This window comes from Rhinolophus hipposideros (assembly GCF_964194185.1).
Source record: "Rhinolophus hipposideros genome assembly, chromosome: 24".
Lineage (NCBI taxonomy): Eukaryota > Metazoa > Chordata > Mammalia > Chiroptera > Rhinolophidae > Rhinolophus > Rhinolophus hipposideros.
Genome location: NC_138070.1, coordinates 25,647,214 through 25,661,714, shown reverse-complemented (window position 1 = coordinate 25,661,714; position 14,501 = coordinate 25,647,214). Strand labels below are relative to the sequence as shown.

The window sequence follows — 14,501 nt, the reverse complement described above, 5'->3', positions numbered from 1 at the left end:
CTAAGGACACCGTTTATTGGATATAGGGTCCACTCTAAATCCAGGATGACCTTGTCTCAGGATCTTCAACTAATTACTAATTACTTAGCTAGTCTGTGAAGGCCCTATTTCCAAACGAGGTCACATTGTGAGGTTCGAGGTAGACATGAATTTTGGGGGGACACTATTCAACCCACTACAGGAGCCCTCTTGCTTATTTCACTTATTCCAACTTGAAGTGTAAGTTTGCTCAAGCTCCATGGCCTCTCTTGGTCTCACTTGTTTTGTCTCTTGTCACATGGAAGATGATGGCATCTGTTCTGTCTATAACTTGGTCAGGGCTCCAATGAGGTCAGGAAGTCAAACAATTTGAAAAGTTAAGAGGGTTTATATAAAGTAATAAAACAGTCAGTGTGCATTGAGTTTGCCCACATCCCCACCTCAGCGCTGCCCTTATCCCCATGCCCCAAACTGTACCCTCTTCTACAGACGACGTCACTGCCTCAGGGGCCACACCACTGCCCGTCACACATATTTCAGCACTTCCTACAGACCCAGAAGATCCCCAGATACCAAAGACAGACAGATTTCTATTAGGTTGGTCCAAAAGTAATTGTGGTTTTTGCCATTATTTTTAACCTTTTAAACTTTAGTTACATTTGCACCAACCTAATACATAGAACCTGCAGCAGCCTGGTTTCCAATGGGTCCAGCCTGGTTTCCTTTATGATCTGCGGTCTGCATGATAGGAAGCTTTCTCGTTCCTTTTTCCTTCTGCAGCCCAGCACGCAGCCAGGCTGGGAAGCCGAGGGTAACCCCAGCTCTGCACAGAGACAGACGCCCTGGGATCCTGAGCTGCCCCACCTCCATGCACAGGGCTCCCCCTCCAGGCTGCCATCCCAGCCTAGTGATGTGGGGCCTCTTCTCCCTACCCCCCAGACCCTGCTCCGTGATGGCAAGCGTGAGAGCATCGTCAGTACCCTTTTCATCTCCCCCGGAGACGTGGAGAATGGGCAGAGTATCGTGTGCCGAGCCACCAACAAAGCCATCCCTGGAGGCAAGGAGACCTCTGTCACCATTGACATTCAGCGTAAGTATTGACCTGGCCTAGGCCAGGGAGAGAACCACCTGCAGCCTTGCCTGCAGCGTGGGTCGGGGAAGGGAGAGAGCGTGGACAGCCAGCTCACCAGCACCCCACCCCACCTCCTTCAGGCTCCCTCCCTCCATGACACTGAAGGAAGAAAATGGGTCACACAGCTCCCTGGATGGGCTGAATTTATATATGTGGACACCCAAAGGACGAGCTTGTCCTTATTGTCACATGAAGTAAAAACATCTCAGATGAGGGTCCTTGGCAAACGGCAGATTTAAGCCACATTTCCACATGTGTATGGGGTAGAACTTCCACATCAATAAATACCCTGGTCAGCCCGGGCCCTGCTGGCCTTGCCAGGTGGGCCTGCACCATGCTTTGCAGGGGGAGCCAGAGCAGAGATGCTGGGAGCTGAAGGGCCCTTGGAGCTCCAGACTTGGCACCCTACCCTCTAGAGGATCTAGGGGGCCTTCTCAAGGGTCAGCCAAGGAGAGACGAGAAAGCAGTCAGCCTGTACTCTGCACATGTCATTTCATTTAGTCGGTATGATGACCGTTTGCAGTAGGTATGACGTGGCCCTCTCTGGGCAAACCAAGGCCCCCAAAGGCTGGTTAGCTTGCCCAAGACCACATAGGTTTCAAACGGGGGCAGCCAGCTTGGCAGAGCCCACGCTGGTAACCACCTTCTACACTTCCACACGGTGCGTCCTTGGCAAGCGTCAGCTACTACAATTACTATTAACAACAGATGCTTTCCAGCTCCTCCAGCATCACGTTGGAGGAGTCACCTGAAGGAGACCCCTACATGTCTCCTAAAGTTCCCCTAAAGTGCCTGTCAGTCCCAGAGAACAAAGAAGGGCTCAGCAAGGCGCTTCAGTGGCCTTACTCTCAATACTGAACCAGTTTATGTTTGAACTGGTAGCACCCAAAAATCGACTTTTCTTCTCTTCAACTCCCCCTCTTTGCCAGGGAATGTGTTGCCACCATGTGCTGGTGGCTGCTTTAGTCGTAGGCTCTGAATGACAAAGCTAGAGCTGCAGGCTGGCCTTCATTTCCTCCTGACCATTTTATTCATTTTAAATCAAATTCATTTAAAAACACTTCCCAACAGCCCTGCCTCATCTAAGGCTTCTGGAGTATGTCTCCACATGGCTCTCCAGAGATCTGTGTCCTAGGGTTTCTCGAGCCCATCTTGGAAGCCTAAGAGCAGACATTCCCACTCAGTGTCTAGAGTCCTGGCAGACGCCATTCACATTCCAGAGGGCAGAAGAAATGGCTGTAACCTCAGCTGGGCTCGCTGTAAATACCAGACCCTGCGGCTGAATTCTTGGAGAAGCTTTATCTTCACTGCTTTCATCAGCTGTGAGCCCCTGTTTCCCCCACCCATGATAAACAGAGGGTTCTTCTTCCATCCCTCACTCAGTGAGAGCCACGAACAGTGGGCCTCTTGCCAGGCCTAGGACCGGGGTGATGGCAGGAAGGCGCTCACTCTGAGGGCATGTAAGTTCAGGGTCACCCTGAGAGGATGCCTCCCTGCCCCGGCCCTAGTGTAGACCCTGGCTTTCTACTCCCATCTGCTTCTCCCACGCAGCAGCTATGGCACAGAGCACTATGCCCAGCTACAGAGAGCATGCAAGGTGCTGTGGGCATCAGGTCTACTGAAAAGCCTCCATCACCCATGAGCTGTGCAGGCCTAAGCTTTTTGCTTCATCCTGGGAACTCTAGTTCCTTGTCTAATTGGACTGAATGATATCCAAGGCCCCTTCTTGCCCTAGGATTTATCACGAATCAGAGCTCTCACCAGACACAAGCCAAATCCGGGAGGAATGAGGGTGGGAGTCACAAGACAGACAAACTTCCTGCTGCCAAGCTGCCAGCTCTGGCCACTGAGCAGCTCCTCCCTCCCCCCACCAATCCCCAACCTGGTCAGGAGGCCTGTGCCAGCTACAAATCCTGCACACAGGAAAACACCTGGCTGGCACCCACAGTAGTGGCCTGGGCCCTGGCAGGGAGAGACCCGGAAGAAGCAGTGCTTCTGCTCCAGGTCATTACCCGTCACACCAGGAGAACCTCTCCTGGCAACAAGAAAGTCATCATCAGACAACGGCGACCAACTATTGAAAGACGTTGCTCTAAATGCACTCTAATGAGATGATCAATTTACCAGGGCGCACAGATGTCAGTCTGCGTCGGAGGAGGATGCCAGCTTTGCCAGGTCTCTGGGCCTTTCTGGCTTTCTTTCCAAGGACGTCTCAGCCACATAAGGAGGGAGGCCTCGGGAATGAGGTCAGAGGGAAGCGGAGAACCCAGGTGCCTGGTTTCCTATACCCGCCCCATCCAAGGCAGTACAGGGTCCTATTTAAGGCCACAGCATTCTTCCTGGTTTGAATTCTGCCTCTGCTACGGTTGACCTGGTTATTAAACCTCTTCGTGTGCCTCAGTTTTGTCCTCTGTACATGGAAGTAATGATGCTTACCTCACAGGGGTGTTGTGAGGGTGAAATTAAATCGTCCCTAGCAGAGTGCCTGACACATGGTGGTCACTCTGCACCTGTTACCTGTTGTTACCATGCACCGTCGTGGGGGCGTGGCTGCCCCTCCCCCAGTGTCCCAACAGCTCCAACAGGGAACAGGTCTCCATCCATTTGTCTCCTCCCAAAGGTGTTTGCATGTGCATGTGCATGCCAAGCAAAGGCACAGGCGCTTTCCACCCACCCCCGCCCCTTCCTTCCTCCTCCATTTATTCATTTGTTCATTCAATAAGCGTCCAGACGTTTACCGTGGACACCATGGGCTGGATGAGAGCTGCCTTGGCAAACTTTCTCATTTTCTCAGTCAACCAAGAAGCATCCACATTCAGCAAAAACACATTTGTTGTTTGTTTCCCTTGGTCTTTATATGTTACCCAACGGAAGACAAAGCCCCCAGATTGAGTAATGGGAGCGAAAGCTTAACACCCCCAAAGTCTCGCTACATCTGGACCCTGCATCCAGCTGCCAAGTTGCAAATGGATGTGCTGTAAAATCACTGAGTCATGCACTTTCTCTCTTCCCAACCCCTCCTCCATGTAACACTTCCCAGAACACACACACACACACACACACACACACACGCACGCACGCACGCACGCACACACATGTGCGCACGCACGTACACACACTCAGGTTGCTGATGGAAACACTAACAGACTTTCAGCTGTGACATTTGTTCAATGTGGTCTCAGTTCCACCAGCGACATCAAAGCTGCCCTCTGCGAGTTATACAGCCGACGTCACAAGTGAGATTAAAATCATGTTTAATAGTTGGAGATGACATAAACTATTTATGCCTCTGGAGCCTGGTGGCCTCCTGGAAATTCATATCCTGTACATCCAGAGGAGAGGGATGGAGAGAGGGATATGGGCACCTGTGGACCAGGGGTGGAAATGCAGGTGAAAGTGGAGAGTGTGAATGCTTCCTCGGGTCCCATTCTGCTGAGGCTCCGCAGGAAAGGCCAGGTCCAGAGGATATTGCCAAGAGGTAGGGAAGCTGCAGGAGACCTATTTCCACAGGATAAACTGAATATGGCAGGTATGTGATGGAGGAGGGAGTCAGGCAGCGAGAAGGATCCCCAACAGGTGCACACTCCATCTCTCTGCTCCCCAAGACCATCATTTGACGAAGGACACCCAAGTGGCAATGGGCCTCCTGGAACTGCCCTCCAAGTTCTGCTGGTGGGTTTCTAGGTTCCACCTAACTGGCACCATCACCTACTCAAACAAGAGTTGGATGGGGGCGGCCAGATGGCTCAGTTGGTTAGAGCGCGAGCTCTGAACAACAGGGTTGCCCATTCGATTCCCACATGGGCCAGTGAGCTGCGCCCTCCACAACTAGATTGAAGACAATGAGCTGCTGCTGAGCTTCCAGAGGGATGGCCAGATGGTGTTGGTTAGAGCGCGATCTCTTAACAACAAGGTTGCCGGTTCAATTCCCGCATGGGATGGCGGGCTGTGCTCCCTGCAACTAAAGATTGAAAACAGCAACTGGATTTGGAGCTAAGGCGTGCCCTCCACAACTAGATTGAAGGAAAACGACTTGAAGCTGATAGGCTCTGGAGAAACACACTGTTCCCCAATATTCCCCAATAAAATTTAAAAAATAATAATAATCTTTTTTTTAAAAAAAAAAGAGTTGGATGGAGGCACTCCCCTCCACCACTCAGTATTGATTTCATAATGTGAGGACCCTGAGCCAGCCACTCCTTCAGATGCAGCTGGCAATTACCAAAGGCCTATGCCACGGAACATGCTTCCCCAACCCTCAGTGAGACGCAAGCTCCTCTCTGAGTCTCCACGTCTCTGGGAGTGGTGCCATCAGAGCCGCAGGGTCCCATTGATGCCCAGCTCAACTTGCCAGCCCTGCATGGAAGGAAGCTAGGTGGCTCTCCTGATTAGTCTGGCCCTGGAAGCTGGTGGTCCGTGGCTGGGAATGGCTACAGGGTTCTGGGGGTCGTAGCTGTCCTGCGAGGTGTGAGGAGAGTTCTCGTGGCTCATTCTTGCCACACGTATCTTTGTGACCACTTGAACTATGCTTTAAAAACTAAGATTGAGATCGCTGAAATACCTGTCACTTCTGTGGCAATGCTCCAGGAAAAGGCAGGCAAGCCGGCTGCTCCAGGAGCAGATGCTCCCAGGATGGTGGTCCCATTAGGAAGTGGGGGATAATGTGGGAGCATAGGCCCCCAGCACCATCGGACACCCCTGCTGCGCAGGAATCCATGTCTCAACCAGCTGTCTGCAGAAGCCAGCACAGCTCCTGTGAGCCATTTCCCAGGCCTCCGCCCCCAGGCCCACCTCTAGGCAGGGAGGCTTGGCCCAGCTCGAGCACCAGCAGGACAAAGGGGGGCCAAGTGTTCAAAGGGCCCCAACTCTGCTGAGGGGGGCTGCACGTGTGACTCTCAGAGGAGCTCAAGACCCCACCTGTTATTTCTAGCAGAAGCCAAGCCAGACAGGGGAGTCCTGCTCCCCTCCTGGGGCCCTTCACATGTGCCCAGAGGCGTCAGCACTTTTTCTCAATGGTCTCTGAGAAACCTTTACTGGCGCCTTTACTTCTTTTTCTAAAAAGGGGCTGAACCCCTAGAAAGTCCTCATGACCTTCCAGCAATTTGCTCTGCTTATTGATGAAGTCTGGCCAGAAGACGCTGCCCAGGGCCCTGGCCAGGCCACAGGAACCACACTGCCCTCTGACTCACCTAGAGTTGAACACTAGCCAGACCTCCACGCATGACAGGAAGGGATGACCAGTGTCTGTCATCGCCCCTACTTGGAGTGTGGACAGCGGAGGTGCAAGGGCTGAGAGCCAGGTGTATGCCCAGGAGCACAGGTGACACTGGCTTCCGGAGAAGGTCCCAAGCCAGCTCCCCTGAGCTCCGCTGTCACCCAGTACAGTACCATTCTCCGGGCTGATTCTCCACCTCTGTCTCTCTGCTGTGGACGTCGCCATCTCTACTTCCATCTCTGTATCTCTCAGTGTCTCTTTCTCGCTGTCTCTTTCTTTTCTCTATTCCTTATTATTCTGTTTGGTCCTCCTCCCTAATACCCTGTCATTTTCGGTTTCTGTATGCTTGGTCTCCTTGCTCTTTTTGCTTTTACTGTGAAATCTTTGTCAGATTATGCGTCTCTGTGTATGTCAGTCTCTCTCCGTGTCTCTCTCCACCTCTCTGCTTCTCAGGGCTTCTCTTTCTTATCCCTCCTCCGCACATCTCAATGTCTCTCCTCCCCCGTCCCCCCATGTCTCTCTCCTACATAGGTGTCTCTCTGCCTGCCTCCCGTCCTTTCTGTACAAATCTCTCTGTGGGTCTCTCTGTCTCTGTCTCCTGTCTCCCTCTCTCCATTCCCTATCTCCTCCACCGCCCACCATTTTTCGCTTCAGAGTTCTCATCATGTTGAAGGAGAAAGACGAGCCCAGCCTGAGTTGCTGAGGGCTGGGTGACACCAGTCAGGATGCAGCAGAGATGATTGGGCTGATGAAAGGGTGTAAATGCCACTTGCAAGTTAATGGATACACCAGAACCTTTACACAAAGAGCTATGAAACAGACATTTCAAAGACAGACGGTTTGTATTTAAATGGGGCTCAGTGTCCGTACTCCCCCTCATGCCCTTGTAACCCCACATCCCCTTCTCCTTCCTGATGTGTTTTGTTCTCTCTGAAAGCTGGAAGACGGGCAGCGTGATCATGGGGGCCAGGCAGCCGTACTTCCTGGCTGGCTGTTCATTTAAACACCAGGCCTTGAATCCACAGAGGGAGCCATGCCCTGACCCCATCACCAGGACTGCCTGAAGAAGGCAACTCCAGGGAGTAGAGGAGCCCCCGCTGAGGCCCCCAACTTTCTGGGGACCACTGAAGTGGTGGCCGCTCTGAGAGTCCCCAGGATAATGGATTGTGGAGCCTCTAGCCTTTACCCTCCATGTACCCAGGGGCTCTTCCTCGGTCTCCCTGCCTCATTCTTTCCCAAAACCATGGACACAGCTCCAAGTCTTCAAGGGAATCTCTCCTCTCTGCAGATCCCCCGCTTGTCAACCTGTCGGTGGAACCACAACCAGTACTGGAAGACAACGTCGTCACGTTCCACTGCTCAGCAAAGGCCAACCCAGCTGTCACCCAGTACAGGTAAGAGGCGACGCGGAGCAGGCACAGCCGGGCCGCTGGGCCCTCCACACCCCTGCCCATGACATGAGCTGTCACTTGTGGCCCTGGGCACCTCGCACAGTGCTTAGTTCCCTGCGGGTACTCAGTGTCCCTCTCCATTCCCTGCCACATGCATCCGCCCCAGCCAGGTGAGGGCTCCTTTCCTCCCACCTTCTCCCTTCCACCCTAGCCAGGTGGAATTCCTCTCCTTGACGCACACAAACACTGTTCCACTGGAGACATTACCTCTTCTGTCTGAGTAGTTTGTTGATCCCTTATTTCTGCAAAGAGGGAGACAGTCTCAGGAAAAATGTAGAACCACCAGGAGAACCAGTAAGATCAACATCTAGGTGCTAGTCTTATGTCACCAAACTGGTCACCCGGGTAGGATGGGATCTCTGGGACAGCGGGCCCCGTCCAGTGGGCACCCGGGACCGTCCACACCCAAGGCCCCATGTATCCCTCGCTCACGACACTGATAAAAGCGTCACTATTTCCTTACATGCTCGTCTTTCCCCGTTGACTGAGCTCCTTGAAGACGAGAACTACAATGTGAGTCACTTATGGCTCTCAGCATGGAGCACAGTGTGTGGCAGGTACTGGTACTCCATCCCGCGGGCTGACTAACTGGATAAACGCTCGGAGCTGCTCCTCCGGGCACCTTCCTGCCTGTGCACCGTCACCGCCCGAGATTTCCAGAGATGAGTGACCCTAGAAGCACTCACGGGCAGACTCGGGCCTCACCTCCGAGGGGATCTCGCCATGGCCCTAAGTCCACCCGTGCCTTCCCACCAGCCCAGACCCAAAGGAGGAGCCCAGAGCGTCCCCTCTGCCATGGAGATGGGTTATTAAGCGGCAGCACCAGCCAGTGCAGGGATGCTAATGGTCCCAGAATAGGAAAGAAGCCGGCCAGTGGGGGTGGAGGACAGGGAAGACAGAAGCAGTGCAGGCCCAGAGGCAGAACGAGAGGCAATGGGCCAAAGAGGCAGCCAGAGGTTCAGGCTGGACATAAGGCGATGCCCCCTGCAGTGCAGATAATGAAACAACACAGAGACCGGAAACCAGGAGAGGCAGAGTCTTTATCCTTGAGGGTATTTTAAAATAGAATGAAAACCTAACCGTCCTGTCCAATTTAGCTGTTCACTGGGCTTAAGTCTCCCTGGAATCATGCAGCCCAGGAGATCCAGGCGCAGGTCTGGTTTGGTTCCAGATAGACACCCAGTGTCTATCTGGAAGTGACTGAAGATGCAGAAAGAAGCACCCAGAGAGACATTTTCTCTAGGCTCCCACTCTGCACCTGCCAGGTCCAGCTCCTCTTGACAAGACCGGCTTCTCTCTGCTCTCTGCTCATGACCCCTAAACACCAGGCACCAGAAAATGCCCCTAAGGCCAGTTTTGCTGGCAGCTCTTCACACCCCCAGACCAACAGGACAGACAGAGCCCACTGTGACCCACACAGCATCCCAGGAATGCCTATGGGACCCCAGAGACCAGAGAAGACAGCTTCTACTTCCCATTTCTCTGCACTGCCAGGCCCCAGGTCATCTGAGGACCTAGTTACGGGAGGCGAGATGGAGGGCAGGGTGTGCTGCAGGACCTAGCCACGTCCCCCACTCCACACCTGCCCTCCAACCAGCACAGGCCAAGCAAAGACCCAAGAAACCAGGCTGATGGGCCTGAGTCCCAGGGTCACCTCCCTCCAAAGAGCAGAGCACTAATGATGGTGACGGTCGTAAGGGGTAAGTGTACATATGGAGTCATGAAGCAGATGTAGCAAGATAGTAGCAACAGGTGAATCTAGTGAAGGGAAGAGGGCAGGTATTTGCATATTCTTGCAACTTTTCTATAATTTCAAAGTTGTTGTTTTTTTTAACTACAAAGTTAACAAATGAACAAGCTAGCAAACAAGCAGAGGCTCTGGGTCTCCTGTGGGTCCCTTGTCTCCATCCAACCCTGCCCAGAGGAGGAGCTGTGAGGTAGGCTCCCCACAGGTGGGCACTCGTGCTTACTTGTCACCTTCCCTGTGGCCTTCTGATCAGCCCAAGGCCCTGAGAATGCTTCAGGCAGGATCGGGCTCCCTCCAGGACTCCTGGGTTTTCAGGGATCCTTTCTGGCCACAGGAAAATGCGGGGTGGAAAGAGTAGGCGGGGGTGCCCGTGCCCACCCATTCGCTCTCAGCCCCTTTGCTTCAGTAAAGTGTCGCCCAGCGGGTCGTTCTAGGTGCGCTGTTGGGATTCAAGAGGAAAGCCTTAAGCAAATCTCATCACATAAGCACATTGATTTTTCCCAACTGACTTTGACAAGATTACAGAGGTCTTTGTGTCTTTACATCCATTCCTCTCGATTGCTTCCTCCCTGTTTTACATAAGAGGCTGTGATCTTGGAAATTAGACATATGCCCTCCTCTGGCCCAGCACCCAGAAAGAGGACATGGGTGGGCATGAGAGCACATCCAGCCAGGCTCAGCTGTCACTTTGGCTGCCCCTGGGGACCAGGAGCCTGGGCGAGGACAGGCCCCAGGGCAGCACAAAGTGCATCTCGCCACCTGCTTCACCTCTGAGGCTCCCGCAGGTACAGGTTGGGAACCTTTACACACTGTGAAATTCAGGGCTACTTGAGGACAGCCTGTGGGTTGTGACATGCCAGGCCCCCTGATTCTGTGATGTAAATAATTCATCCTCTTACATTTGCTCAGGCCACGTTAGACATCGTTAGGAAAGGCTTACCCTAACTTCTGTTCCGAGGCGCTAGGTGAGGCAGCGGGTAGGCGGATGGTGGGAGGGTGAGGGGACAGGAAGAGAGAGAAGCAAGAGGAAGCGAAGCCAAAGAACCAAGAGTAGAGCTAAGGAGTTGAGAGGAAGGGCGTCTTGCCCTCTGATTCACCTTGATCCTGTGGCCAGCTGCTTGAATGAGAGGTTTGAGGTTCTGGAAGGGACCCCCCCGACAAGAGGGGGCGTTTGGGTGTGGGATCGGGGATAAACATGAGAAAGAAGGAGATTGCGAGTGAGAGGTGAGCAGGAGATTCTTGGGGTATCCCCAAAAGGCTCAGCCCCCAGAGCCAGCTCCTGCCGTGGTCTTGGGAGAAGATAGTCTCAGAACTCCTCCCGCTCTTCCCCCTCTGCCTCTAAGATAGAGACAGGCCTGGGGAGCTAAGGGCAGCGGCTACACAGACGGCCAGGCTCGGACAGCACAGCTCTGCTGGGGACAAGAGAGCTTAGTAGGCCCCTGGCTGTCCCATTGGGCTCCAGGCCTGTGCGAGCCCCAGGGGATACAGCTTCAGGCACCCACAACTTACACTGTGTGGGATCCCGGACGGGCATGTTCTCCAGGAACCCCTCCAATGACGGAAGAGGACTGCCCATGAAAACCAGCTCACGGGCCCACCCCCGCCCCCAGCCCCAGCCTCCGCTCTGTCAGCTACCAGGAGCAGGGGCCTGAGCAGAGCAGCAGGGGCTGGCCCTCCCTCCCAGTGCAGCCAGCTGCCTGGCATCACACCCCCTGACCCCCTCATTTCAGCCAAATGGAAGGAGTAGATGTTGAACACTGATCCCCAACGGTGCATCTGGGGCTGCATTCATCTGCCTCAGGCAGGGACTGTGCCTATTAAGTCTGGTCATTAAATTAAAGTTAGAAATTGAAGTGATTCATGAATAACTCATAATGGTTTGTTGGGAAGCTCCTTAAGCTCTCAGGGAGCATGGTTTGCTCTGTTGTTAAACAATAATTGTTATTATTAATCGTGTTCTTAATAATTACGTGATATTAATTCACAATAATAACCACATGGTGCCAGCCTGGGAGCTCCAAGTGATGCCGAGAGAGAGCCGTCTCTCAGGGCTGGAGGGGTGGACTGGGCTGGAAACTGAGAGAGAAAAGAACAAAAGACAGGCCTCTGGGGTGCCAGGAAAGGCTCCGGGAATAAGAGGAAATGGGGGGTGAAGGCAAGGCCAGCGGGGAAAGCTGTGGTTACAGGGAGCCGTGGTCAGAGCATAATCATTGTGGGGGCCAAGCCACCTCTCCAGTGCTGGTAAAGACATACACCCCAAAATAAGCTTGAACTGTAGGAGGAAACTGGCTGGAAGTTTTGTAATTTCAAAAAGTGAGTGTTGTCCACAATGGGATTAAACCAGGGGAAGCTATGAACTCTCTCCATGGGGACCTGTAAGGAAAGCCCCCCCACCCCCCGCACACTTGCACCCTGGGGGCTGCTAGCACTGTCCCACGGGTAGCAGGCTGCTTGTCACTGGTCCCGTGCAGTGATCACCACCCTAGGGCCAGGACCAGGACAGGCCCGAGGCTTTTCGGTCTCTCCCCTCGATGGGTACTAATCAGATGATTGGCTGATGAAAGAAGTCAGCACAGCCTTCTTCCTGCCTCCCTGACCAAACCAGGATGGATGGAGCTGAGCCACAGTGGAAGGGCAGAAACCGGGCAGAAAAAAGAGCAAGTGCCATCCCTGGGGGTGAGGGGTGAAAGGGCTGTCAGGGAGAGCAGGGGCGCCATGAGGGCACCTGTCCTGGGAGCAGGAGTCGGGACAGCAGATCTGAGAGACCTGGCCGCGTGGGAGGGGCAGTCGGGACTAACATGTCTCCATCAGATTCTTGCCTTGTCTGGAAGTCAAGCTTCCTGGAGCCTCATTTTCCTGTATGTGTGTGCACGCGTGTTCATGCACGTGTGTGCAGGCATGTATATGTGCAAGGCCTCTGAGGTCATGAACTCAGCCTCCTTCTTCTCCAACCTGGCCCAGGACAGGGTCCCTGACAGAGCTCACAGCAGGCCAGCCACACTGTTGGGTTATCCATCGGCAAGCCAGCCAGGTGGGCTGGCCAGACTGAAGAGTCAACACATCTCCCTCCAGAATAACCCACTTGTCCAGTGCCACTGACCACCTGGTGACCCTCAGACCAAAGCCCACCGCCTCTATTACCTACTTCTCCCCATCCCTGGAAGCAATCCCTCTGTGGAGATTTCCCCCGAGGGACCTGCCCCATGCTGTCCAGGCCAGGCCTTGATTTCCTATGGGCTGGATGCTTCCAGCTTCCAAAGAGAAGTTCGCCGAAGTTCGCCGAGAGCAAGGGACTCCCTTACCATCTGAGGTCACACCAGCCCATGGGGCCTGTGTTGCAGGTGGGCCAAGCGGGGCCAGATTATCAAGGAAGCATCTGGAGAAGTGTATCGGACCACTGTGGACTACACGTACTTCTCAGAGCCTGTCTCTTGCGAGGTGACCAATGCCCTGGGCAGCACCAACATCAGTCGCACGGTGGACGTCTACTGTGAGTGCCGCTGTCTGAGGGCTTCCCCTGGGGAGCGGGCACCCGGGAGTTTCTGTTCAGGGTGGTGAGAACTGGTGCTGGAGTCACTGCACACAACGTAACAATGCTTCAGAAGCTCTGAAGCTGTGCACTTAGCAAAGAGCCGCCTCATGTGGTGACCCTCAAAACCACACAGGGAGGCAGGAATTGTTCCCATTACCCAGATGAGAGGACAGAGGCTGGAGGTCACACAGCGAGGAAGTGGCAGAATGAGAACTAAGACCAGGCTCTGAGCCAATCCACTGCCTGTCCACCCAGCCCACTGCCTCCCATTCAGGGCTCACAGTCAACCCTCTCCTCCCTGGTGACCTGGCAGAGACCTCACAGCTTACGATACACATTAGCTCCTCTACTTCCTTTCCCAGTTTTAAAAGCACTTACACAAACTTTCTTTACACCTGGCTCGCTCCTTGTCCCCAACAGCCTCAATGGGGGGTACTGTGTGCCCTTTCTACCTCGAGGGACCAATCCAGGCTCCTGAGCCCGGATTTCACACTCCTCTGCTCTCTGAGAGCAGCTCTCTGCACAGCCTCCCTCACGATGCCTGAGGTCCACCGTCACACTCACTCTGGGGACCAGGCTTGGTCTGCAGGAGGCTCGGGTTCCTGGTGGAGAAAATGGAAGGAAGGCAGAGAGGAGCCTCCGTTAACCTCACTAACTTTAGCAGGGGCATGGGAAACAGGTGGGGCTGAAAACGAGGCTGGGAATAGAGGCCAACCTGAGAGCAGAGCCGACACCAGGGAGCTACCGAGCCTCCTCCACTTCTTACCTCAGAGCCACTGAGAGGGGTCGGGGAGGCTCAGGGAGCGGCCAGCCGACTTGAAAACAGACTCATGGGAGAGGGGAGAGGAGTCTCTTCCTTACGGCCTCACCCAGGCCCAGAAAGGCAAAGGCCTGAAATGTGAGGGAATGGGCTGGAGTGGACTGAGGCAGCGCAGGTACACAGCCAGGATGCGGAAGGGGGCGGCCGCAAGGAGGGTCCCCAGAGCTGTCTCCTGCTTCCTCCCATCGCAGTCGGACCCAGGATGACAACGGAGCCCCAGTCCCTGCTCGTGGATCTGGGCTCCGATGCCGTCTTCAGCTGCGCCTGGACCGGAAACCCATCCCTGACCATTGTCTGGATGAAGCGGGGCTCGGGCGTGGTGAGTCGGCTGCTCAGACACCAGATGCCTCTGGCCGAGGTGGGGGGACTGCGGCTGGGAAGGAAGTGCCTTCCACGGCCCCTCTGGCTCACACTGGGGCTGTCAGCCTCCAGTGAGCTAAAGGAAGGACTCCAGAAAGAAGAGAGGGAACCCCAGGTACCCACGTGCACCGCCTCAGCCCTAAACACGTGCAGTCATTACCGTGTTTGGGTCATGAACTTGCTGAGAAAAGCAGGTGGTCACTAAGACCCTGGGGTTAGGAAGGCGTTTCTACTTTCCCCAGGGTTAAGTGACCCTTTAGCTTTT

General features: G+C 54.2%; 1 protein-coding gene across 2 annotated transcripts in view; it reads left to right on the top strand.

Moving 5' to 3' along the window:
• The window catches only part of KIRREL3 (kirre like nephrin family adhesion molecule 3), a 562,991-nt gene that overhangs the window by 529,736 nt on the left and 18,754 nt on the right, over positions 1-14,501 (top strand). For both annotated transcript variants that reach the window (XM_081037044.1, XM_081037043.1), the window contains exons 6-9: positions 919-1,069; positions 7,615-7,720; positions 12,866-13,014; positions 14,068-14,195. In XM_081037044.1, the coding sequence (XP_080893170.1) occupies positions 919-1,069; positions 7,615-7,720; positions 12,866-13,014; positions 14,068-14,195 (534 nt within the window). The remainder of the gene's footprint in view (positions 1-918; positions 1,070-7,614; positions 7,721-12,865; positions 13,015-14,067; positions 14,196-14,501) is intronic.